Source organism: Fukomys damarensis, unplaced genomic scaffold (genome assembly GCF_012274545.1).
Source record: "Fukomys damarensis isolate Sample0158 unplaced genomic scaffold, DMR_v1.0_HiC HiC_scaffold_23, whole genome shotgun sequence".
NCBI classification, from domain to species: domain Eukaryota; kingdom Metazoa; phylum Chordata; class Mammalia; order Rodentia; family Bathyergidae; genus Fukomys; species Fukomys damarensis.
In genome coordinates, this window is record NW_022900935.1 from 4,674,960 (window position 1) to 4,701,730 (window position 26,771).

A 26,771-nucleotide genomic window follows, 5' to 3' on the forward strand; every position below is an offset into this window, starting at 1 on the left:
CTGAGATACTTTTTAAATCTGGGTTGCAGAAGAGTTGAAGGTGAATGGGACACTTCCCTGTTTCTGCTGCTTTTCATTCTTTCTGACTCAGGACCTCACACGGCCTAGTCCCTCGAATGAATGAGGGAAGAAGTCATTCAAGAAACTGAGAGCTCACCCACCGCTGAGGCTTGGACCACCGAGCCCCGCGCTGTGATCCCCTCGCCCCTCCTCACCCACGGTATTGTGGGCAGTGAGCGCGGTCCCCAGGGAGCGTGTGAAGTGCACGTGGGCACAGCTTCCGTGAGCACCGCTACCCTCGCCGGCCCCAAGTGTGGGACGCTCCTCTCCTCTCCTCTCCGCACCCTGTCGGCGGGGCATCCCACCGGGGGCCGGGATCCTGGGGCTCGGCCTGGAGCGGGACACACCCTAGGGGAGGGGACACACCCTAGGGGAGGGGACACACCCTAGGGGAGGAGCCACCGTTTCCGTTCGGGCTCCCAGGCCGCCACCGGGCCAGCTCGCGCTCCCGTTTCTGCAGCTCCCCGGCCCGGACGACATGGCTCAGGATCGTCGCACCTGCGCTCTGGAGCCCGAGCACGTCCAGCGCCTGCTGCTGTCCTCCCGAGAGGCCAAGAAGTCCGCCTACTGCCCCTACAGCCATTTCCCGGTGGGGGCAGCCCTGCTCACCGGAGACGGGCTGATCTTCTCCGGTAAGGGCGGGCGCCAGGGTGGGGGGCCGAGGAGGACGCGCAGGTGAGCCAAGAGCGAGCCCCGTCCCCTCCTGGCGCTCTCCGGGCCGCCCTGCCTCTCCTGCCCCACAGGGGGATGACAGTGTGACTGTGGCCGGCTGGGAACTCTCACTGAGGTGGGGGTGTGCGGTTGCAGAGAGACTAGGGGAGGCCAGAGTCTGGAGTTTGAGGCGTTGGTACCCCAGGATGGTAACCTCCCCAGCCTCCCCTGTGCCTAGGACCTTGAAGCTTCTTCGTGTTGTATCTGCAAGTCCTCACCAGTGACCTCTGACCTTGGTGTGTGCCCATTTAGAGAGGTGACTTGATTTGCCAGGGTCACAGGAAGCTGGTGGTGGAATCCAGGGCCGGGCTGGAGTCTTCCCTGCACCCGCAGTGCTGGGGATGGCTGGAAGAGAAAGAAGGGATTCCCAGGGAGCCGTGGCTCCAGGGAGGGGTCTGGCAGTGGGGGGCAGCCACAGAGGCAGAAACGCAGGCCCTGAGAGGTGACTTGATTTGCCAGGGTCACAGGAAGCAGGTGGTGGAATCCAGGGCCGGGCTGGAGTCTTCCCTGCACCCGCAGTGCTGGGGATGGCTGGGAGAGAAAGAAGGGATTCCCAGGGAGCCGTGGCTCCAGGGAGGGGTCTGGCAGTGGGGGGCAGCCTGGAGTGGCGGGGTGGGAAGAGCTTGCAAGGAGCTGACCCTAGGGTTCTCTCTGAGGCTTGCTGAAGGAGAGGACAAACTCCCCTGTGACTCTCAGAGGAGTTCTTTCCCAGCTTGGGTGAGGCCCTGGATTCGCTCCCCGGAGTAAAAACAAGTAAACAAATCTCACCCAAACAGCTATTCTAACTTCTTCTGCTAAGCTTAGAGGCATTCTCATTCAGGGCCACAGGGGACTAGGTAAGGAGGTGACAGGAAGCAACTACAGTGTGTTTCTGTCTCCTTCCTGGTACCGTTCTGTCCATGGTTTCATGAGTCACCTGGTTCTCACACATCTTTGAGCAGGAAAAGGAACCTTGACTGCAAGCTGGTTTATAAAAGAAAGGTGACACATGCTGTCCATTTAACCCTTACAGTCCTGCAGGGCCAAGATGGAAACTGAGGCCCAGAGAGGGGCGGTACCCAGTATCACAAGAGCTGGTACTAGACCCAGAGTTCCTAGGCTCCAAAGCCTGCTCTCCATGGGTGGTAAAGGGTCACTGAACATTGTTGTTACCCAGGTCTGAATGCCAGATGTGGTAGCACGTGCCTGTAATCCCAGCACTTGGGAGGCTGAGTGAGGCAGGAGGATTTCTCCAAGTTTGAAGTCAGCCTGGTTTACATAATGAATTCAAGGCCAATTTGAACTATATAGCAAGATCCTTCAAAAGAGAGAGCAAAGGAAAGAAAGAGGGAGGAAAACAGGTCTGGCCTGGTGGCTTAGATGAGTATTGAACATTAACCAGCACAACATTGCAACATTGTAGAACCTTAAACAAGGGGCCGGGGATTTAGCTCAGCGGTTCGGTGGCCTGCCTTGCAAGTGCAAGGACCCGAGTTCAATCCCCGGTACCACCAAAAAAAAAAAACCACATGGAATCAGCCATTGAATTTTCAAGAGCCTCCACATCCCCCCTAGATACCACATGAAGCCCACCTGCCCCAGCATCTCCACTAACCCCTCCTGGGCCATGGAGCCGGTGAAATCATCACTGTCCCTGTATTCCTGTCTCCCACCCCCTGGACTTGGTCCTGCAGGGAGGAGGCTGTGTCTTGGATCTTTGTACCACTGACCTCCTCCCGCAGGACCCCGGCACTTTCCCAGCCCAGAGCGGACACTGTGCTATTGCTGATGGACTGACCAGAGGCATGAAGGAGTTGCCCTTGGAGATGAGCGAATTTGGCGAATCAGAAGGAGAAGCATCCAGGGGCAGGTGGCGGATGGAGTCAGCATGCCAGGCCAAATTTTCAGTGGGGCTGCCTTCCGTCCTGTTTTCCAGCAGTGAGACTGGTATCCTGCTGGGATAAACAGGTGGTCAGGTAACCAACGACTCCCCTACAAGCCAGAGCTCCCCCATGCCACACAAAACTCTGGTCTTCCTTTACTTTTCCAGTCCTACATAAGAAATGGCACACCTTCCCTTCCAAAGAAGCCCACGCCTTGGTCATCCTCACGTTGACCCATCCAGGCAACAGGCACTTGCTGCACACCAACTCTGTGCCAGCTCACATGCCAGGCACTAGGGATGCCACAAGAGCAGAGATGACGTAGTTCCTGCCCGCGTAGAGATCCCCACATCTTGCACAGCCCAAGATAGGAGCTCAGCCAATGATCATGGCAGAGGTAAATGAACTAACGATGCGGCTGTTGAAATTGCACAAAAGGGCTGATATCTTCAGAGAAAGGGCTGCACAGGGAATATTTAGGAGGCCCGGGTCCGGATAAGCAGCTCGTGGGTTTGAATTCCGGTGGTGTGATTGGGTTTGAATTCCGGTGGTGTGATGTGACCCTGGGAGAGACCTTTCGCCCCTCTGAGCCTCGGCTTCCATGTTTGTAAAGCAATCCTTACAGGATTGCTGCGAGCAGAGCTGGCATCCCAGCACGGTGTGGCAGCCCCCGTCTGCTCTGGCTGGTGGATCCTGGGCTGTACCAGTCATCGAATGTATTGAATCTCACCCCTGGTTGTGAAATTTTAAACGAGCGAGTGCTATTAAGTGCTTGGCACAGTTTCTGACAAAGACCCCAACTCCAAGGGTCTCAATAGACCAGGCTTGGCCACTGGTCCCAAAATGCCCATCAAGCTCACAAACAGAGGCGAAGGGCAGGACAGGATCTTTAATGAGCATGGCCATGCCTCGGTGACATATAAAGAGGTTCAAGACCTTGTCTTCTAGATACTGACTCCAACCTTGGATTTCGTTTTTGTACTATTTTTTTTCTTTATTGGTCCATTTTAGGTATACAGTACAGTTACGTTCATCACTGAGATCTTGTACCTTTACGTGACAGATCTTAGTTCTTATTTCTTCCCATTCCCCTGCCCTCCCTTCACCCCCTCCATCCTTCTCTATTTACAAAGACTTTGCATTTTTTCCTTTTGTCATATTTTTTCTTTTCCCTTCTTTCCCCTACTCTCCCACCTCTCCTACACCTTTAGACCTTTTTTCCTATTACCCAATAGCAATTATACATTTTGATCCTTATTTATATTTTTAGTTTATCACACCAGAGAAATGATTTTGTATTTACACATGTGTGTACTATTAATTTCTCTTAAGAGTATGGCCTCAGTGTACATCTGCTTAGCTATAAATGCCTCTAGTTTCTCGTTCTTTATGGCTGGGTAGTACTCCATTTGATTTTTTTTTTTTTTAAAAAGCACATCTTTATCCAGTCTCCAATTAATGGGCAATTGGGCTGTTTCCAGTTTTAGCTACTACAAACTGTGCCACTATAAACACGGGTGAGCATATATCACTGTGATATGATTCTTTTACTTCTTTTGGGAAGATACCCAGCAGGGGAACAGCTGGGTCAAATGGGACTTCTAATCCTAGTTGTTTAAGGTATCTCCATATTGATTTCCACAGTGGTTGCACCAATCTGCACTCCCACCAACAATGGAGAAGGGTTCCTTTCTCCCCACAACCCCGCCGACATTTGTTATTGATTGATTTCTTAATAGCAGCCATTCTTTCTGGGGTGAGGTGGAATCTCAGTGTTGTTTTCATCTGCATCTCTCAAATGACCAGTGATGATGAACATTTTTTCATATGTTTATTTGCTGCTTTTACTTCTTTGTTTGAAAAATGTCTGTTCATTTCAGATGCCCATTTTTTAAATGGGTCTTTATGTTGGGGGGGATCTGATTTTTTTGAGTTCTTCATATATTCTGGATAGTAGACCTTTGTCTGAGGAACAGCTGGTAAAAATGCTTTCTCACATTGCAGGCTATCTCTTAGCTCTGTTGGTGGTTTCTCTTGCAGTGCAGAAGCTTTTTAATAAGATGAGATCCCACTTGTTGATTCTTTCTGCTAGTTCCCATGCTCTCTCACTTGGTATATGTTCTGCTGAGGCGAGTACTCTGTACTGTCACTTGGGAAGGTAACCTAATCATGGGATGATCTGCAAGGCTCTGCTTTTCTTGGAATCCAAGGTGACTGCAGGTTTAGGGCTATGACTTCTAGGCATCCCTCCTAGACTAGAAGCTGTAAGAGTTGGCAACTGGATGTCCCTGAGAATCCTGAAATTACTTACTGTACTCTTATGTCTTAAAGGAGTCTTAAGGGAGGATGATTGGGCTAGGCAAATTTAAGACTAATAATCCTTGTACTAAACAGACTCTCTTTAAGTAATTAGTGTGCCTACATGTAGAACTGGCCAAGGATCCTACCCCAAATTTTAAGGGACTAAAAGAGAGAGATTTAAAAAATGAAGACAGCCGGGCGTGGTGGCACATGCCTGTAATCCCAGCACTCAGGAGGCTGAGGCAGGAGGATCACTGTGAAGTTCAAGACCAACCTGAGCTACAAAGTGAGTTCCAGGTCAGTCTCAACTACATAGTGAGACCCTGTCTCAAAACAAACAAACAAAAACTAAAAAATGAAGACAGAGATGGCAAGCTTTGCTCTGCTTTCTGTTACCCATTGGGCATCTGCAGACCTAGCTTCTAAGTCTCTGTTACACAATAAGGATATTACAAAAGGAAGCAGCTTCTTCTTCTTTTTTTTTTTTTTTTTTTTTTTTTTTTTGTACTGGGATCAAACTCAGGACCTTGCACTTGCGAGGTGCGGCACCACTGAGCCACATCCCCCCGCCCTTCTTCTACTATTAATGGTGTTGTTGTTATTTGGAGGCAGATGGTGGAGGACTTTTGAAGGCCAATCAGAGACTGGGATTTGAAAAGACAGGAAACAGGGAGCCAAAGAATGTTACTGAGGAGGAGGGTAACAGACTTGTTGAGGACTGCTCATCTGAAGGAGGCCTGGGGCAGAGGGAACAGCATCGGGATGATGTCTCTTTTTGTCACTGACTGGTCCGGTCTGCATGTCACCTGTCCCATCATTGTCCTGGGTGAAGGGCTGTGGATCACATAAATGGATGGCTTGGGCCGGGACTGTGGCAGGTGGAGCAAAGGAGGAAGATCTGAGAGATACGGAGTGCAGCCCAGGGACAGTGCCTGGGGCAGGCCGCTCTGGGTACGAAGGGAAGGACTGGAGTGCAGGAGTTGCAGCTGTGGAACGGGGATGACTGAGGTACAGACTGGGGTAGGAAGCTGAGTTGGGTCGTCGTGCTGTGGATCACTGTAAGTTCAAGGCTAACCTGGGCTACATAGTGATTTCAAGATCAGCCTGAATTACACAGCAAGACGCTGTCTCAAAAACAAATGAACAAAAGATACAAAATTAAAAAAAAAAAAAAAAAAAGGCAGACTGTGCATTTAGCTCAGTGGTACCACACCTGCTTGGCAAGCGCAAGGTCCTGAGTTCGATCCTTGGTACCAGCAAAAACTTTAAAATAAGTAAAGGACTGAGAATGTAGCTCAGTGCAAAGGCCCTGGGTGCAAAGCCCATTACCACAAAACAAAAACCAACACAAAAAAGCAAAAACGTGGACTGGAAGTGTAGCTCGGTGATAGAATTCTCACCTAGAGTGTGAGTCCCTGTGATCCCTGGGAAGGAAGGAAGGAAGGACAGGAGGTAGGGAGGGAAAGACCGGAGGTCTCATGCCCACTTGCTTGTGTGTGCCAACCACTGCTCTAATTTCATTAAGCTTCCTCAAAAAGGAGAGTGGGTACGGTGCCTCCAGCTTCGTACTCTTCTTGGGCTGGCCGAGTCATGATAATGTCACACCCCAGCCCTGCCTTAAGCACCAAAACAAGGCCTTGCTGAATTCCGTGGAGAACAAAAACAGCTCTTTGTACCTGACAGGCCAGCATGTGCACTCTGACTTCCTGCCACCAGCTTCAGCCTTTCCCTCCCATAAGATGGGGCTGTAGCAGTACGCGCCCGGACCAGCTGTGAGGGTGCCGACTGCCACAGCGTCCCAGAGTAAACAGCTGCCACGAGAAATGTCTGCCTTCTCATCTGGCTGTCACCTGGTCCAGGCTTATAATTGTGGATCCCGACTTGACATCATCCCAGCCGGTTCTCGTGTGAGTTTCAGAGTAAGCAAAAACAACACCACCAAGAATGGAGCTGGATTTCCCAGATGGGAAGTTTTCTGGACCTAGGGAAGCAAAACAAAAGGCTCAGATCTTTGGGGGGATTGTGAGATGTGGCCTTCCTCTTCCCTGTGTTTTTGGGCAGTGATGAGGCGTGACACTTGAATTTGCCAGAGACTCTACTTTGTATCTCAGACACCTGGCGCTGAAATGAGGAATTCCAGCCATGCAATGGACTCATTGAGTCATCTGCTATGGTTTAAATCAAGAATGACCTCTCAAAGCCCCACGTGACCGAGGCCGGCTTTTGGAAGGTGTCTGAATCATGGGCGCATTATAGCTGACTTGCTGTCAGGAGGTCTGGACAGGGGATGGGTCACTAGGCACAGAACCTGAAAAGATGTTTCTCCTTCCCAGCTCCTCCCTTCTCTCTCTGCTTCCCGACTGCCATGATGTGAGCAGTTTTCCCTCTACTCTGCCCCTCTACTCTGCCCCTCTGTTTTCTTCCTTTGAGCCAGCTGACCGTGGACTATAATTGGAAGCCAAAATAAACTTCTCCTCTTTTAAGTTGTGGATGTCAGCTGTTGTGTCTCAGCAACGACGAAGTGACCAAGACACCATCTTAGTTGGTTCAGGCAGCTATAACAAAAAACCAGAGACCGAGTGGCTTAAACAACAGACATCAATTTCTCGTAATTCTGGAGAACAGAAAGAAGCCCAGGATCAGCATGCCCCAGGTTCAGTTCTTGATCAGGACTCTCTTCCAACCTCCATCACCTTCTCACTATGTGCTCCCAGGGCACAGCAAGTCCTATGATATGTCTTTTTCTTATTAGGGCACCTTGGTATAAAATGGGGTTCTTTCCTCATAATCCTATTATGGGGGCTCCCCCGCTCATGGTCTCATGTGAACCTGATTACGTCTCACCTCCTGATGCCATCACACAAAGAGTTAGGGTATTGGTATGTGGATTTGAGGGGATACAGTATTCCACCCATGACAGTAACCAAAATCCTCGCTCTCCCAGGCCCAGGGCATACTGCCACACAGGACACAGACAAGTCTTTGCTCTCAGGAGGTTCACACTATAATGGAGGAATTAGATATAGAGACATTGCAGGAAAGTGTTAAGTGCTAAGCAAATTAAAGTAGGATAAATGGGTGGAGAGTGTTAGAAATGGTAGAAGGAGTAGGCAGTTTCAGGTAGGGCCATCAGGGAAGCTTTTCTGAAGAGGTAACGTTCAAGCAAAGACCTGAGTGGGATAAGCCATGTTCACATAGGGCGCCAACAAACAAAATTAGAACAATTCAGTTTAAAGATCTTAGAGATCTTGAGCCAGGCCACATTTTAGTTCACAAATTAAATGAGTGTTCTGATGAGCAGAGTAGAGGCTTTTGGTCTTTTTTTGTTTGGTTGGTTTTGTTTTTTAGTACGGGGATTGAACTTGGGTGCTTAGGCTTGTGAGGCAGGTGGCAGAACCACTGAGCTAAATTTTTGGCCGAGGCTTTTGGTTTTATAGGTAGAGAAAGACTGAGGAAAGCAGAAACAAATGACAAAAATCAGATAGGTCATTTCAAAGCTACTTTCCTTACACGGTGGTATAATGCTTTTGCACAACTATAACAAAACACCTGAGTCAGTTTACTTATAAAGAGGAAAAGGTCATTTACTTCATGATTCTCAGGGTTCCAATCCAAGATCAAGTTGCCCCATGCTATAGGCCTCTGTCAAGGGTGGCACAGTATGGCAGGAGCATCTGGTGTGCAAACCTTGCCCCTGGTGACCCAGGAACCAGCAAGAAAGAAGAGACCATGTTCCCACAATTCTCTTGGAGGGACGTCCCCAGTGACTAAGCAGTTCCCATAAGGCCTCATCCTCCTCAGCCGAACCACGGTACCTCCCAGCAGCACCACCCTGGCGGAGACCAGGCCTTCAACACAAGGACTTCTGAGGGGACACACACCATCCAGTAGCAACGGGGGCGGGGGGCAGGGAGACAGAACGACGGAAAAATAACTGATAGGTTAGCATCAGGTTACAGCTTTTGTGTGAGGATTAAGACAGCTTCTATTTCAGGCTGGATGAATCTGGCCTGTTGGGGTAGTTTGCCTGTTCTCTGCCTCTCTGGATTTCTCGGAATGTCAGATAATTTAATTTGTCAACATTGAACTTCGTGGGTGGCTCCATTAGAAGCTTAATAACTGTCATCGTCATTAGCCCCCAGCCTCAAAGAGGAGTCACAATCTTCAGGGCCAGTAGGACAAAGGGCCTGAGAGGCCTGAGCAGGGCCTGAGGCTGTTTCTGCGAAGCTTCTTTGGGGCGTGAAGCCAGGGATTGCGATCCCTTGGGAAACAACCTCTCCTCTCTCGGCCCTGTGAGATGTCTCACGTACAATCACGGGAGCGGCCTCTGAAGGACTCTTTTTGAGCTTTCAGCACAGACACACGCAATCTTCCTGGGTCTTTGCGAGAGTGGCAGTTTACTGTACCATAGCTCAGCAAAACCCAGGGTCCGCCAGAGTCATGTCTGATGGAGGGAAGCGTCAGGCCTGAATCAGGGATGGGAGGGCAGGGCTGGCAGCTGGCTGGAGGGACAGTGAGGCCATCAGGGACCATTATCCAGGAGGAGCAGCCAGCTTAGGAGGGAGGCACTAAAGTTGGTAGTGGCAGGCAGGTCCAGGTGGCCGAGGTGCTTAAAGGAAGTCATTTCAGCTATAGAATCAGGAACCTGGCTGGGGAGACAAGTGTGGAGGAAGAGAGAGACGCCTTCGCTTCTTCATTGGTCACGCAGGGAGGCTGAGCAGGAAAGGGACTATCACAATAATGTCACCAGTCAGTGTTGGTCTGTGCTTTAGTGATGATGAAAATTAAAGCTAAAATAACAGTATGGAGGCAACCCACCTTCAGAATGTCTCCTCCTGTCCCTCTCAGGCAGGAGCTGTCTCCTTCAATAAATATTCCTTTTAAATTAAATAAAATAAACAACAGTATGAATTTATAAGCGAAAGATTTCATTAGAAAGCAAGAAGCCAGGCATGGTAGCACATGCCTGTAATTCCAGCATTCTGGGAGGCTGAGGCAGGAAGATGAGGAGTTCGAGCCCAGCCTTAAAATAAAAAAATAAAAGAAAGGGCTGGAGTTATAGTTAAGTGTGAAGGCCCTGGGTTCAAACCCAGTACCAGGGGAGACAGAATGTGTGTGTTGTAGTCAGGGTTTGTAAGGGAATAGATTTAATACAGGACACATAATTTATAAGATTATTTTATAATACTCACCCTGTAAGTCAAATGCAGAGGAGTACAAGGGATCTGTCCACATGCTGGAGACCCAAAGGATCTAGCTGAGGGCTTGGATACTATAGCAATGTCCTGCCCAAGTCCAGCTAAAGGCCTAGAGCCCAAGTCATTGCCTTCCATGATCCCAGCCAGAGACCTAAAACCCACGGCAATGCCTCATATGAAGGATCTGAACTGGAAGGCCCAAAGGCCAGTGGTGGAAGCCAGAAAGCTTGTGCGGGGTGTGTGTGTGTGTGTGTGTGTGTGTGTGTGTGTGTGTGTGTAGGATCTGTGCCACCAGGCTGAGGGATCTGCTCGGGAGCCAGGAAGCAACACTCAAGGCGAAGATCAGGTCTTCCCTGAGAAGAACAGCAGCCATTCCTAGGGACAGCAAAGACCCAAGCTCCTCAGATGACAAGAACAGCCAAGTTCCCATCAGGAAAACCACCAACATCAAGCTTCTCCAAGAAAATCAACAGCAAATGATCGACCTTCCCCTGCAGATCTCTTTTTATGCCTTTGGCAACAATCCTCAGGTGGGTCTTCCATGCGCCCAAGCCACACTGATTCAGCTCAGCTGACCATTACAGGTTGCTCGTTAATTCATCCCCAGTTTGAGCAGCTCGAGGGGGGCCCACTGTCATGCAGTTGTTCAGACTGGCCCACCCACAAGAGCGCAAGGCCAGTTCTATGGGGTAGTGAGGTGGGCGGGGGACCAGTCAACCACCTTCCCGGTTTTATAGCTCCAGAGAAATCCTCATGGCTCGACGGGCAGTTTAAGCTCCAAGCAGTGATTGTCTCTGTTTGTGGTGCCTTCAGTCACAGGAGGCTCTGTTCCTTCTGGAACTCGGGGGACTAGCAGTTGAGGACAGTGGCTGGGGACTTCTAGGTGTCACTCTAAGTGTGGAGCGGGGGTAGTTCTGGAACTTCATGTTGTAAAGGGTGATAATTGGACATTCTTGTGAATCCTGAAAGTTATTTCAGTTATTTTTATCTTGCCCTCAATCTTGGAGGGGGATTGAGATAGGGTAGGTAAATTTAAGGCTAATAAACTTTGTTCTGTCCACTTTCCCTAAATAAGTATTACATCTATATCCATAGTTTTAAGGAAATAGAAGATACAAAAATAAAAGTCAAGCTTCATTCTGCTTTTAGTTCTCTACTAGGCGTTTGTAGGCCCAAGAGTCATGAGTTTTAGCAGAAACTGCTTTCTGAGTTCCTGACTGACTGCCTGAAAAGAAAATGCAATTGTATTTTTAATGAGTAATAGATTAAGGGTTCAGGAGTCTGTTTGTCCTTTGTCCCTGTGGTGTTCTCTGACTACATCAGTAACTCATACAAAGCCTTTCAATAAACGTTAACCACTGCTTTCAAGGTACACCTTCCTGATTGCTCCCTGTCCTATATCCCCACTGGATTAGCTGCTGATTTCTATGTGGCTACAAGTGGTAGAAATACACATGAATTATGGTAGTTGTGTAACTATACTCTGGGAGGAGTGGGAGAGAGCCAGACCTGAGGGGTGAGTGCCTCAGATCAGACTTTCTCGTCACCATCTCTTATCTCATTTCGCATTCATCGTCTTGGATTTCACTGTTTGTACTTATCTGCTCCATAATGAATGGAAAAGTAAGGGCCAGGGATTGAGCTCCGTGGTTCTGCCGCCTGCCTCACAAGTGTAAGGACCCGAGTTCAATCCCCGGTACCAAAAAAAAACAAAAAAAACAAAAACCATAATGAATTGAAAAGTGGTGGCCCACACTCAGTTTCAGAAAGAAAACAAAGTTCTATATAGGGGAAAACTCTGATTGGAGAGGGGCCCATCCTTAAGTCAATAGCAAGGCTATAGGCCAAGAGGTGGCAACTTCCATTTGAATTACATGCTAGGATCTATGGCCATATCATCCTGAATGCACCCAATACTGTCTGAATTACTGGAAAATGAGATGAGTTACACAGCGAGGGGTAGGGGAGAGAAAGAAAGAGAGAGATGCTAAGTTGTCAAAATAATCAATGCTCAATAGAATCTGCCTTTGGTTCCCAGTATACACAACCATCCTTCTTCCCAAAGTAGAATTACAAACCTGTCCCCAACTAACGCCATACAACCACCTCATGCCCAGCTGTGAACATACCACTGTTCACCCCAGCAGGGGACTTTCTACAGCACCCAGCCTAGGGTAGGCTCGAGATCCATCAGTTCTAGCCAGGAATACCTGAGATCCTGAGAGCTATGAGCTAAATGGTAAGTTTAACCACTCTTAGTGTGCCAGTGTATATAATGAAGGCTAGAAAAACACATAAGGAAATAATGACCAGTTTCTATAATTTTTTTAAATGTTTGGAGACAGGATCTCTCTATGTAGTTCAGGCTGATCTTGAACTCACTGTGTAGTCCAGGCTGGCCTCAAACCCATGGTAATCATCTTGCCTCAGCCTCCTGAATGTTGGGATTACAGGCATGCACCACCATGCCCAGCTTCCAGTTTCTAAATATGATAAATACAGGAAGAACAAAATATTACCTAGTCCCAGTGAAGACTCAGATTTAGAAAAGGGGCATGTGAGGAACAGACTGAGTGAATGGAAAAAAAAATCTAGTGATGGGACAAGGTGGCTGCCTGTTTCTCTCTAGCAGATGGGAGATGGGCTGCAGTCAGGGCATATGGGCTGCACTGCTATGTTCTGCAAGGTTCTGGAGATCAGAATCCCTATCTATACGTCCCACGAGCTCTTGACTGCTGTCTTAATTTGCAAGTTTAAACTGCCATATCTTCACTTCCAGCCTCTGGAAAGGGGAAAGACAAGGCAGAAGGCAAGCAGCATTCTCATAAAAATGTCCCTAGAAGTTGCTTATCACTCCTACCACTTTTGCTTACATTCCATGGGCTAAAACTTCAGAACTAGAACAAGCTTCAAAGGAAGCTGGGAAAGGTAGTTTTAACTGGGTGGCCATGTGCCAGGTGGAGTCTATTGGGAGAGTGGATGTTGGAACAATTAGCAGTCTCTGTCCCTTTAGCCAGTATTTAAGTATGTCCTTTATCCCACAGAGCACCCACTTAGCACTTTCCTAAGGGAGTATATTAGTCAGCCTTCCCATCACTTAAAGGAGGAAAGGTTTAATTTGGCTCATGGTTCGGAGGTTTCAGACCATGGTCAGCTGGCTCCAAGGCAGAAACAGCATGGCAAAAGGGTACAGCAGAGAAAAGCTGCTCACCTTGAGGCAGCCAGGAAGCAGATACAGACAGGAGAGGAGCCCAGATCCAGAATATTCCTTTCTAAGTCGTGTCCCAAGTGACCTGCTTCTTCTAATCAGGTCCCACCTCCAAGCACATGACTTTTGGGGGACATTAGATGTGAGCCGTAACATTCCACCCTCGGTCCACCGGAAGCTCATGTCCATCTCATTATGCAAAATGCATTTAGTCCATTTTAAGAGTTGCCAAAGTCTTAACAGTTCCAGCATTGTTGAAAAGTCTAAACCCAAAGTCTCCTCTGAGACTCAAGGCAAACTCTTAGCTGTGAGGCCCTGTGAAAATCGAAAAGAAAATTAAATCCTTCCAATATACAATGATATAGAATAAATATCCCCATTCCAAAATAGAAGAATAAGAGGATGGGAAAGGAATCAGACCAAAGCAAGACCAAAACCCATCAGGAAAAATATTAAATCCATGTCCAGCACCTAAGGTGGGTGGTGTTGAGCTGTGAACTCCAAAAGCCTCGGGTGATCCCATCCCTGTGGCATTTTAGGTTGCAGCTCACGTGGCCTCTCTCTTGAGCTGACTCCATCCACTCACTGCCTATAGCTCTCCTCAGCAGACATTCCACATCCCTTGCATCTCCACCTTCCTGGAGTCTCCACTGCAGCTTTGGCTTCACTCTCAAAGTTTCAAGTATCACCCTGTCAGGGTCTCCTGGAAAAGATTATGTCTGCATCACAATTCTTGTCTGCCCTTCCAAGCCTTCTTCTGAAATCTGGGTGTGAACCTCTGTGATTTTACAACTCTTGGATTTTTTTCATCCCTGAAAAACGGGTACCACATGGATGATGCCAAAGCCTGCTGCTGGCTCTGACAGATGTTAGGCTGCCTTTGAATCATGGCTGCAGTGACCTCTGAGTACCTGGATGGCTGCACTTGAGGAAGAAGTTCCCCTGGTGGCCCCCAATGAGAGGGGCACCCTGTGGCTGTCAAAGCAAAGTCTTTCAAAGGAGTTTACCCATTTACACTCATAAGCTTGCAAAGGGAAGTGTCTGGCCAATTCCTGAGATGCTTTCAAGCCATCTTTCCTAACATGATGCAAGGTACTTGACTTGTTTTGGTTTATCTTTTCAACACCCATGCTCTCTATGGCACCAACTTTGCAGACTCTTCCTTTCTGGTCAAACCGCAAACTTTTCACATCTTTTGGCTGTGCTATTTACTCCCTCCCCCTACCGGGGTTCGAACTCAGGACTTTGCACTTAAGTGGCTGGCAGTGGCACCCCTGAGCTAAATCCCCAGCCCTTTACCATTTACTCTTATTCTCACTATAAATATGGCTAAAAGTAGCCATCAGTATTCATTCCACAGCCTGAATATTGGGCCACCTTAAAATTTCTTCTACTAGATCAGTTAGTCCGTCACCTTTAAATTCAGCTTCACAAATGGGGAAGAAATGAGAACCAAGACCTGTCATGTAAAGGTACAAGAGCCCAATGATGAATGTAACTGTAGTGTATACCTAAAATGTACCAATAAACTCAAAGAGAAAAAAATAAATAAATTCAGCCTCACACAAAATTTCAGGGCATGGACAAAATGTAGACAATTTTTTTTTCTAGAATGTACCGTGCATGGCCCCTAGTCCAGTTTCCAATATTGTCCTTATTCCTAATTGAAACTTCCTGAGGCTGTACACATTCCTATAAACATTTTGGCTTTCCAAGCTCTAAACAGAATCTCCCCTCAATCTCTATTTCCAGTATTCTAAGGCTTCTCTAGATGGCATCTCCAGACTTTTCTAAACTCCTCTCATAAACTAGTTCTAGAGACCTCTGAACTATGTGGTCAGGTACAGTCACAGCAACAACCCCACTCTTGGTACCAAAATCTGTGTTAGCTTTCCTATCACTGGGAGTAAGGTATTTGATGTCCACAATTTAAAGTAGGTGAGGTTGAGTTTGGCACATGGTATTGGGGTTTTAGTTTATGGTCAGCTGGTTCTGAGGTAGCAATGGCATGGTGGACAGGCATGGCAGAGAAAAGTGGCTTACCTCATGGCAGGCAGGAAACAGAAATAAAGAGGGGAGGAGCCCAGAACAGTGAAATACTCTTCCAGGTCATGGCCCTGTGTCCCACCTCTTCCAACCAGGCCCCACCTCCAGACATGACTTTTGGGGGATATTTTAGATCCAAACCATGAAATGAAGGTGACCCAGAGTCCCACCCAGTCACCACCTCCAGCTCAGAAGCAGGGTCTCACAGTGTTTCGTAGCCCTCTTCCTTGGGTCCAGATGTGACTCTGCTGGTTAAGGGGTCAGAAACTAAATAATTCCCTACCCCACCCAACCTTATAACCACCACCACAATATGCAAGGTAGAGTAATAAAGTATAACAGCGCTAAAATCTCACAGCAGGAAAAGGAAGGAGGGAGAGCTTCCAACAAGTGTAAGTTATACTGCATAACAAAAAGATCCCAAAGAACAGTGATTCAAGCATGGTGTGGAATTCTGTTTTTCTCTTACGTCGTAATTCAGATTAGGAGTTGACTCAGGGCAAATAGACAACTCTGTCATGTCTCCATTCTTATGACATAAACCACACGGCCAAAGCCGTCCACCCTTCCACCTTCACCTTCCAGACTACGGAAGACAGAGAGAGAGGAAATAATAGGCAAGCAATCTGTGACGCAAAAGTTTCCCAGGTCACTTTGGAACACACCCCATTGGCCGCTTTCCTCCACTGTGCCCGTCCCCTAGGCTGTTTCCGCCTTGGAGCCAGCCGACCATGATGGAGGTGTTGGAGAAATGCAGACAGTGAGCATTCCTGGGGAAGGACACTGAATAAGGGCCCAAGAGTCTCCTATACTTCAGGTCCCCATCTCCCTCCCCCCATCCTGGAATGGGGTGAGTCTTTTACAACATATGCAGCAGGAAGTGGCTCTCCTCTCTTCCCAGGATGCAATGTAGAAAACGCCTGCTATGCACTGGGCATCTGTGCTGAACGGACTGCAATCCAGAAGGCCATCTCTGAAGGGCACAAGGACTTCAGGGCCATTGCTATCTCCAGGTGAGCGGGACAGGCAAGTCACGGTGATGACACACACTGCTTCAACCAACAGCCCCCGTGCACCAATCATCCATTCATCCATCAGGAGGGTCATGGCCCTGTGTCCCACCTCTTCCAACCAGGCCCCACCTCCAGACACATGACTTTTGGGGGATATTTTAGATCCAAACCATGAAATGAAGGTGACCCAGAGTCCCACCCAGTCACCACCTCCAGCTCAGAAGCAGGGTCTCACAGTGTTTCGTAGCCCTCTTCCTTGGGTCCAGATGTGACTCTGCTGGTTAAGGGGTCAGAAACTAAATAATTCCCTACCCCACCCAACCTTATAACCACCACCACAATATGCAAGGTAGAGTAATAAAGTATAACAGCGCTAAAATCTCACAGCAGGAAAAGGAAGGAGGGAGAGCTTCCAACAAGTGTAAGTTATACTGCATAACAAAAAGATCCCAAAGAACAGTGATTCAAGCATGGTGTGGAATTCTGTTTTTCTCTTACGTCGTAATTCAGATTAGGAGTTGACTCAGGGCAAATAGACAACTCTGTCATGTCTCCATTCTTATGACATAAACCACACGGCCAAAGCCGTCCACCCTTCCACCTTCACCTTCCAGACTACGGAAGACAGAGAGAGAGGAAATAATAGGCAAGCAATCTGTGACGCAAAAGTTTCCCAGGTCACTTTGGAACACACCCCATTGGCCGCTTTCCTCCACTGTGCCCGTCCCCTAGGCTGTTTCCGCCTTGGAGCCAGCCGACCATGATGGAGGTGTTGGAGAAATGCAGACAGTGAGCATTCCTGGGGAAGGACACTGAATAAGGGCCCAAGAGTCTCCTATACTTCAGGTCCCCATCTCCCTCCCCCCATCCTGGAATGGGGTGAGTCTTTTACAACATATGCAGCAGGAAGTGGCTCTCCTCTCTTCCCAGGATGCAATGTAGAAAACGCCTGCTATGCACTGGGCATCTGTGCTGAACGGACTGCAATCCAGAAGGCCATCTCTGAAGGGCACAAGGACTTCAGGGCCATTGCTATCTCCAGGTGAGCGGGACAGGCAAGTCACGGTGATGACACACACTGCTTCAACCAACAGCCCCCGTGCACCAATCATCCATTCATCCATCAGGTGCTTGTCTACTGTGTACGTCTGTGTGCCGGACACAGATAAAGGCCCCTGGGCTAAGTGCTGAGGATCGATAGATAAGCAGAAAATAGACTCTGAGATCATGGGGTGGGTGAAAAAGGAAGGCAACTCTAACACAAGGGCATGTATAGTATGTCTCTGCTGCAACAACACAGAGTACAACAGAATCCCCCAGAGACACGGCAGAAACAAAGCCACAGCTGGAGGGAAGTGAAAGTCAGATTCTCTTGCCTCTATCCCCATTTTATAGCTGAGAAAACAGATCTAGAGAAGTTGAACAGCTTTCCTACGAGAAAAGCTAGGCCAGAAGTCAGGTGCAAGAGCTTCACCCAGGGCTCATTCCACGGTGCCATGCTGTGCCAGGATGCTAGATCCTCTCTTACCCACCCACCTTGAGCTGATGTGGGGTTCCGAATGAGCTGCTCACAGATCTCTCACAAGCCGGTGCTCAGAACCAGGACACAAAGACAAGCCAGGTAATCACCAATTATGATGCAAACTAATCAGCTTCCATCTCTGCTTCTGGGTGAACAAGAGCTCCAGCCAATTCTCTATGTGGCGCAGACGTAAATATCCTAGCTCCCACTGGCTTACCCCAAGTGACCATACTGGGTTCTTGATGGCACTGGACCCATACTTGGGTTTCAAGATTCAGACGCATGAATGAACTCTTTTCCTAACTCGGACCCCTGTCAGTCCATCAATTTAATTGATTGATTGCTTGATTCACTGATTTGCAGTACTGGAGACTGAATCCAGGGCTTTTGCACTGAGCTACATTCCCAGTCCTTTTTATTTTTATTTTTTTATTTTGAGACAGGGTCTCAGTAAGTCACTAAGTTGCCTAGGCTGGGCTTGAACTAGCTGTCCTCCTGCTTCAACCTCCCAGAGCACTGGGGGTGCAAGTATGCACCACCACACGGGCTGATTTCATGTTTCAGTGGTGAATTCCTTTTCTGTGCCCCTGTGCATTTTCTGAGGCAGTGTTCTTAGTGAGTTAAATGTTTGAGGGAAAATGGCATAAAAATGCTTAACCCACCTTCAAAGGGGCTACGTGGCTGTTGGACTTTGGGGATACTTGGCCCCGCGGGTCACATACTGCGAACAAACTGCTGCTTTACTGGGACAGAGCTTCAGCCCCTTCCTGCAGAACTTGCTGCAAGTAACATTGCAGGGGCTTAGAGCAAGGCCAGTGGAGGCCGAACAACAGACACAAGCCCATGGGGCTTTTCTAAGACCCTGAACTTGGTCGCAGTCTGTCCCTGAGATGCTCCGGCTTATTCAAGGGTTATTTCCGAGGGACCTGTGCCAAGGGCGTGCTGAGGGAGAAAGGCCCCAGCTCCCGAGAGTCACTTTGCTCCTGATCTCTGTCCTGGCTTCCCTTCAGCTTCTGAGGATAAATGAAGCTGTTCTGGGAACATTTCGTGCAGAGGAGCAGAGATCAGGATGTGAGTTGCACTGTATGAGAAGCGGGGAGAAATAACTCAATTTCAAAGCTGATCCAAGAAAATAATGATAGTCTGGGGAGCAACCAAAGTCAACAAAAGGATAATGGCACAGTAGCCTGGCTTTGCTAGAACTTTCCAAAAGACAAGCTTTTTCTCTTGGTCATTATTTACTTTTTTTTTTTTTTTTTTTTTTTTTTTTTTTTTTAGTACCAGGGATTGAACTCAGGTCCTTGTGCTTGCGAGGCAGGCGACAGAACCACTGACCTAAATCCCCAGCCGGTCATTATTTACTTTTAAACATGACCAGGTACTGCTAACAATGATTCGTGAATGTCCTTAGTGACACAAAACCTGCATTTTCCCCAACATCCGACTTCTCTACTCTGTATAGTCAGCCGGCGCCCACATCCCTGAGCCAGAAATGTAGCCATTATTGCGTTAACGGCTTGTTAAATTGAGAGCATGGATTTCGAAGGTGAACAGGAAACGCCAACTGCCTTGTTAACACTGGACAGGGCTGAACAGCCAGAAATTCCCTCTGAGATCGTGAAGGGTGGAGACTGTACCCAGGAGAGGCATGGGTGTCTGCAGAGCGACGGTCGACTTGGCTTTTAGCGATGAGTCTGCCCTGCCAGGGGCCCAGATGCACTCATCAGAGTCCATAGCCCGATAAGTCTGACCTCAGCATGTGACCAAAGTCAGCACAAACCCCAGAAAACCTTCAAAACACAGTGAAAAGTGGGCAAGGTGAATGGCAGGGGAGAGGGAGGTCGGACTGTTCAACTTAACGCTTGGCAGGAGCTTTGGCTGATGGTTACAAGCTCAGGCTCCAGGGTTGGTGAGGCCTGGTTTCAGATCCTGCTTTACTGTCAACCTCAGGCTTGTCAGCATGATCCAGTAATGGGGCTATTCAGGGGTCTCATGAAAGGATATCGTTAAAGTCACTGCACACAGAATGCTAACGGCAGAGAACACAAATTCTAGGCTCAGATCTTGGTTCTGCCACTCACTGTTTCTGTGACCCTGGGCAAGTTGCTTCACCTTTCAGTATCCAAAGCATGCACCTGTGTGCCCCTCACACTTTTGAGAGCTGTCAGGGGTTAAATGAGCTCATGTACATAAGGTCCTGGCACAGTGCCTGGCACGAGTAGTTCACTGTATGCATAAGCCATTGTTCTGCTCAGAACTGCGCTGCCTGTGCACACCATCTTGTGACTTTTGATGGCTGAACTCCATAGTATGCATGATTGTAGGTCATCTTGTCCAGTGAGCTGTCCATTGGGTAGTTGAACATCCAAGCCACAGGATGAGGAAGGAAGTAGCAAGCTGTGCAGGAACCAAATCATACGGGGCCTAGCAGGTCCAGGAAGGCAGGCTGAGTGTCACTCAGAGCGCCTCTCCCGCAGACAGCCGTTGTTCCAGCGCCTCTGGGCAGCCCCTGAAGGCAGGGACTCTTTGTTGATAGGGTTATTTCAGGCCCTTGGTCAACATGGGTAGGACGAAGGGCAATGTGCACTCCAACCTCCAAAGGCCTTGCGAGAAGCTCTGGCCACACCAGCTGTCACCCAGTAACTGAGTCCCACCCTCTCATGTTCCTCTGGGCTTTTTCTTCTGAAGCTGCAGGCATGCTCTGAGAGCACCCACCTTTTCATGGAGCAGAGCCATTCTTTGACAGGGCCCCCACATATAAAAGGTGAAATAGCACCTCTTCATGCTTAGTCCCCTCTGCTGCTTTATTCTATCTTAGCCTCTATGCCTGTCTCTGTTTGATGTCGGCTGGTTGATTAGTTGTTGGCTCGGTGAGCAGTTGGCTGGTTGATGGGTTTCCTGGCTATCTGGCTCCTCTCACTAGTCTATAAACTTCTGTGTACAATGAATTTCCTCTGTTTTGTTTACTGCTCTTCCCCCAGGACCAGGGACAGAGCCTGGCACATAATAGCTACTCAATAAATATTTGCCAACTAAAATGAGATGATGCCCTATAGATTGCTCTCCAGGATGTTTGGCATATTCCAGACACATATGAAATGATATAACAATTGTTGTTAATGTATAGCAGAACTAACTGTAATACATAGAGCACATATTATATAATAAACTGTATGTGATAAAGGACAGAAATTGTGACAGTACCCGTATATGTAAGGGAGAAAGTGGCCAGAAAATAGTACATACCATAATAATATGTGTATAGCATTCTAAAGGTCTCAGAGCCTTTCAGACACCTTATCTGTTTGTCCTCTTACGTTCCAACAAAATGGATGACGTCATTACTCACTTTTGCAGACAAAGAAATGAGCCGTGGTTGGGTTAAAATGACTCTAAGTCACGCTTAGTCAGCGAAATGAAAGCCCAGTCCAAAAGTCAAGTTTAAATCACATGCTGTTCCACGGACCTCGCAAAGCTCTGAGTCCAGAAGGGCGAAGGCGGTGGTGACTCCTGGCTTACCGTCTGGCTCAGCAGCAGGAATGGAGGCTCCTACAGGAAAGCCTACCTTCTCAGGCCATCTGCCTCTGTCCCCTGCAGAGCCAGACGGCTGCCTGTGGGTGCCTGAACTCTTACTGGCAAGCCTTAGCTATGAGCATCTCTTCTCCTGGATTTCTCAGGTGCAAGGAGCCAAACTTTCTCTTCCGTATGCAGGACCTCTGCACACATAGCTATTTACTTCCTCTGCCTCCAACACAGAAAAATCCTGGGCTTTAGAATGTCATCTCTGTTACTTCACCTCACTCAATTTCCTCATCCATAAAATGACCACTGTGACACTCAGGCTAACCTGAAAACTGAATGATGTCAAATACTTGGTATAGTAGTTGCTTGCTAAGTGGCAACGGATGAACTTTATTTTTCTTCCAAGGGCAGGGCCAATGCCACCTCCTCTATTTTCTCTCACTCTGGTGGCAAGGCTTGTTCCTTCTTACTATGTGATCTTCCCACATTTTGTTTAATATAACGAGTCATCCAGTGTTCTGTATCACCAGCCAGGCTGAGCCATCTCTTGAAAACCCAGAGACAGCTCTTTCTTAACCCCAGGATGTGGGTGACAGTCATTGCACGCTGTTTACAGAATGCCCTCCCCTTGTGATGTGTAGAAAGCCACCAGGCCACCTTTCAGCCTCTGTGGACCAGGAACTGCCTGGCGGGGTCTGACCCGATCTGGGACAGGGCAGAGACTCAACATCCCAATCTTGGTAAATGTCCTGGTGCCTCAGGACAGACTGATCTAAGTTCGATTCTCTGTTTCCCCAGTGACTTGCAAGATGATTTCATCTCACCATGTGGGGCTTGCAGGCAAGTGATGAGAGAGGTAAGAGCTTCTCTTTCTTCCTGGAACGTAAACGGTGATAAATGTATATCCCAGGCTGCAGGAGCAAAGCCCAGCTGCCAGGTAGGAGACACAGCCCCTGTCCTGTTTGCTCTGCTGGTTGACTCCTAGGCGTTCCCGAGCCTGCATAAGTCACGGAAACAATGCCTTCATCTAGCAGTACTTACTGAGCTAGCGTCACTGGTGTCAGGCTCTCACCGCCTGAGCCAGCTCTGGGGCCAAGACAGACCAGGCCCTGCCTCCCCGCCTGGTGTAGGACCAACAATAAACAGAAAGCAAAATAAACAAGCAGCGGGGGTTTCTGAGAGTAAAGAGGACAATGGTGGGAAAATATATTGAGTGACAGAGAACAACAGGAGGTACCCTAGATCAGTGGTGGGCCCACTGCTTGTTTCTGTAAATAAAGTTTTATTGGAAAACTGCTATGCCCATTCATTCATGCATCGGCTAAGATATAACAGGAAAAATCATGAGCAAGCGGGGCAGGACTTTATTGTATGGCAGCTGCCTGTTCCTTGAGAGTTCCTGCTTTTGGAGCTGTGTCTGGAAGAAAGCGGATCGTTTCAGCTTTGTGTTTCTGCCTGGTTTCAGGGTATCTGGAGGCGTCGATACCTCCATCTCCTTCTGCTTTGTATAAGGACTGCAATCTAAGCAGTCTGCAGGATGCATTTCCCAGATCCATGTGAGATATGTCACCCTGAAGGCGCTGCAGTCACACTATAGAATTCATCTTACTTTAGAGAGGTAGACAGCTACCCACTGCACTGGCAGTCTTAAGGTCACGTTGGGAAACCACAACACAGCACAGAGACTCTGGCTCTCAAGGCCCCCACTTGGCCCAACCGCTTGTTGCTGTTTTTTCCAAACAGATGAGAGGTTGGCAGATGAGAACAGGCAATGGAAAAGCTGGAGGAGAAAAAGGCAAAGGGAAAACAAAATGCAGATAATAGGAGATGAGGCTTGGGGACCAGAGACTTGGCATTGAAATTCACCAGCACTCAGCTTCGCCCATACCTTCAGGCACAGCTTGCCAAGTAGAAAAATGCCCTCTTTTAAAACATCAACTCTGAAAGAGCCAGAAGATTGATGGTGTCTGGTAATAACTTGGGCAGAGCACAGAGAGCAATAGGCTGCAGGCCTATCAGAGTAACCACCACACACAATCAGAGTGACCACCGTTAACTGAGCACCTACTATGTGCCAGTGTCTGCACACAGATGCTTCCCACAAACCATGCCTAAAGTTTACCATACCTAGCCAGGTAGAACCTGGGCCTCTGGACTCCAATTTTAGGGCTCTCAGCCTTGCTCCCACTGACTTAACCCTCCACCTACCCACTGTTTAGTCCCTTCTTCCACTTCTGTTTTGTTTTGAGTTTTGTTTTTTTGTTTTGTTTTTGTACCAGGGATCGAACTCGGGTCCTTGCACTTGCAAGGCAGGTAGCAGAACCACTAAGCTAAATCCCTAGCCCTCATTTCTGTTTTGTTTTGTTTTTGGTACCAGGGATTGAACTTGGGACCTTCCTCTTGCGAGCCAGGTGGTGGTGGCTAAATCGGCCACTGAGCTAAATCCATGGCCCCCTTCTTCCATTTATAGAGCCAGAACACACATCAAGATGCTGAGCCCCAAATAGGTGTCATTCGCCTGAGGTCGCAGCAAGCAAATGGTGCCCTCAAATCGCAGGAGAAAGATCAGGAGACCAACTCACCTTTGCTGATTTTACCCTGCTGAGCTTTGCTCTGCTCAACAGTAAAATAGGTCTAAAGACAGCCCTTGGGTCCTGGGTTGGGTAAGGAGATAGCGCCGGGGGCGTATCCAGTGTGTAACAAGGCAGGTGTAGCACCTTCTCTTGGTTTGAGGAGTAAAAGAGAAACAAGCGGAGTTGGTGTTAGTTGCCATCTGTCACAGCAGAAGGTAGTCTGGCTCTCGGGGCCAGTACTACTCTTCAAAGCCCTAGTGGGTCCTCAGTGGAGTTTTTATGGCTGGTTCACAATGCTCTGGGCACCACGTTAAGTCCTTATCAGTGTTCTATGGAACTTGGGCCCTTGTGCTTGCAAGGCAGGCACCGGAACCATTGGGCTAAATCCCCAGCCCTGTCATTCCCATTTTACAGATGAGAAAACCAAGGCCCAGGGAGAATCATTAGTAAGTTTTAAAGTCAGACTCAAACCCAGGTCCCTCCTAACCCCTCAGCCCTGCTACCTCTCTCATGCTAGCTTTGTTTCTTTTCCAGTTTGGCACTGACTGGGCCGTGTACATGACCAAGGCAGATGGTACTTATGTGGTCAGAACAGTCCAGGAGCTGCTGCCTGCATCCTTCGGCCCTGAGGACCTGCAGAAGATCTAGCAAAGGCCACACAGCACCCACTGTCCGGAAGGCCTTGGGTTCCCACAGGTGTTTAAGGGACTGGCACTGAAAACTTCGGAAAGATGCCAGCTCAGGGACACCCGCCAAAGAAGCCCCAGCTCTCCCAGAGCTGGGCAGAGGTGATTTTTCCTTAGGATCCCAAGTCTGTCCTGCTTCTCCAGCACTGCCTGGGATTCTGTCCTGTTCTGGGTGACCTTGCCAATTATAAACATCACAGAACATCCTGATTCAGAAGAATGCATTTTTGCTCTTTGTCTCTGTTGTTGCAGGGTGATTTATCTTTTTAGAAAGACTTGGACACTCTCGCTGGGGGAGAAAACAGGCACCTTGGAGCTGTGTACCTTTTGGTGTGGAGGCCGAGTCCTCGTTATGACCTGTGTCTTGATGTCCTCCCACCCCCAAAGCCCCATGCAGTCATATGTGGCGCTTTCTCTGGAATTGATTCATGGTACACTGCTAGGCACTAGGATTGAGCGTGTAAATGCTACTTCCCCTAAGTAATCTGCATAAGATTAAAGGGGCAGCAAGATGCTCTTAAGGTTCCTTGTTGCTTTTGCTACCCTGTAGGCATCATGTTGTTTCTTTTCTGTGATGCCTGTCTGCCGTACAACCTACCTCGGAGCCAGTCAGTTGTGGACTGAAACAAATAAACCTTTCCTCCTTTAACTTTGGGGATCAGGTATTTTGTCTCAGCGACAAGAAAAGTAACTAACACTGTCCTTTAGCTTCCTGTCCCTGTGATTCTGGGTGGGAGACTCTTAGGCTGGTCCTGATGCCAGTACCCATGTGCTGTCTTGGATCTGGAATGTTCCCTGGTGATGACATGTTACAAGCTTAGTCCCCAGCCTGTGTCAATGCTGGGAGGTGATGAAACCCTTCTGAAGTGGGACCTGGCAGAAGATCTTCAGATCACCGGTGCCCGTGCCCTTGATGGGGATTGTGGGATTGTCTCTCTCTCCTTCCCTTCCTGGCCCTGAAGTGAGTGGGTTTTGCTGCCCACCATGATGGCCTCCTCACCACAGGCCCAAAACAACAGGACCAATGGATCATGGACCAAAACCTCCATAACTGTGGGCCAAAATAAACCTTTTTTGTTTATAAGTTGATTATCTTGGATGTGTGGTACAGTGATGGAGCATGGACTAACACACACTTTCCAGTCTGAGTCTGGTTTGGGCTCAGTATGGACCTGGGTGCTGGCTGCCATCCACCCCTATGGCCACGGCTAAAAGTGGCTTTCAGTGTGAAGAGGGAGCCATAAGACTTACTGTGCACCACGTAGCTCTGGGTGTGTTGTTTCTTACGGAAAATGCTCAGCGGTTCTGGTAGGTGGGACTTTCTCCTGAGAGAGGAGAACACCGTGACACAGAGGCTGAGAGCTTGCTCTAGGACTGCGGCAAAGCTCAGCACAGAATCCAGGTCCCTTGACCCGCCTCTTGGTCCAGAAACATTGCGGGCTCATTTGCTAGATTAAGGTGTTCAGCACACATGAACCCATTTGATCTGTATACCAAACCCAAAGATAAATGTTATCACCTTCACTCTGCCAATAAGTCCAATTATGAGTACCTTTTTTTTTTTTTTTTTTTTTTTTTTTTTCTGGCACCAGGGGTCGAACTCAGGTCCTTGTGCTTGCAAGGCAGGCAGCAGAACCACTGCACTAAATCTCCGGCCCGTGAGAACCTTTTATATGTCCAATGTGCTAAATACTGCAAAGAGAAAGGTGCGTCACTGCCCTTGAGAAAAGTGCAGTCAGACAGGAAGGGAGAGATGTAAACAGGTCAAGTAAATGGAAGCATGAGGTGTGCAGGCAGCATCAAAGGCAGGTAGGCACAGTGAGGGGCACGCCACAAGCAGGGCGGGGGAGAGGGCTGCCCACTTCGCTTGTGTTTGTTGTCACACACACACACACACACGCGCGCGCGCACACACACACACACACACACACACACACACACACCCCAGGACTGAATAAAAGGAAGGAGCCAAGGCTGCCCCCCAGAGGGGATGACATCTCTGGTGTCCTCCCAGAAGAAGGTTCCCTCTGCCTTAGCAGGTGGGGTACGAGGAGAGCTTAGGTTCTTTT

At 48.5% G+C, this 26,771-nt stretch overlaps 1 protein-coding gene across 1 annotated transcript; it reads left to right on the plus strand.

The window, feature by feature from the left end:
- The first annotated feature begins 352 nt into the window (after positions 1-352).
- On the plus strand, positions 353-26,246 carry Cda (cytidine deaminase). Its single transcript, XM_010625790.3, has 4 exons — positions 353-692; positions 16,288-16,399; positions 22,242-22,299; positions 24,551-26,246. Exons 1-4 carry the CDS (start codon positions 539-541, stop codon positions 24,662-24,664), a joined length of 438 nt encoding a protein of 145 aa, XP_010624092.1. The 5' UTR covers positions 353-538; the 3' UTR covers positions 24,665-26,246.
- The last annotated feature ends 525 nt before the right edge of the window (positions 26,247-26,771 follow it).

Excerpts from the sequence above, each read along its gene's own strand:
- Cda (XM_010625790.3), top strand. The coding sequence starts at position 539 with ATGGCTCAGGATCGTCGCACCTGCGCTCTGGAGCCCGAGCACGTCCAG. Across the intron at positions 693-16,287 it reads AGACGGGCTGATCTTCTCCG|GATGCAATGTAGAAAACGCC; the intron begins GTAAGGGCGGGC and ends CTCTCTTCCCAG. Across the intron at positions 16,400-22,241 it reads AGGGCCATTGCTATCTCCAG|TGACTTGCAAGATGATTTCA; the intron begins GTGAGCGGGACA and ends CTGTTTCCCCAG.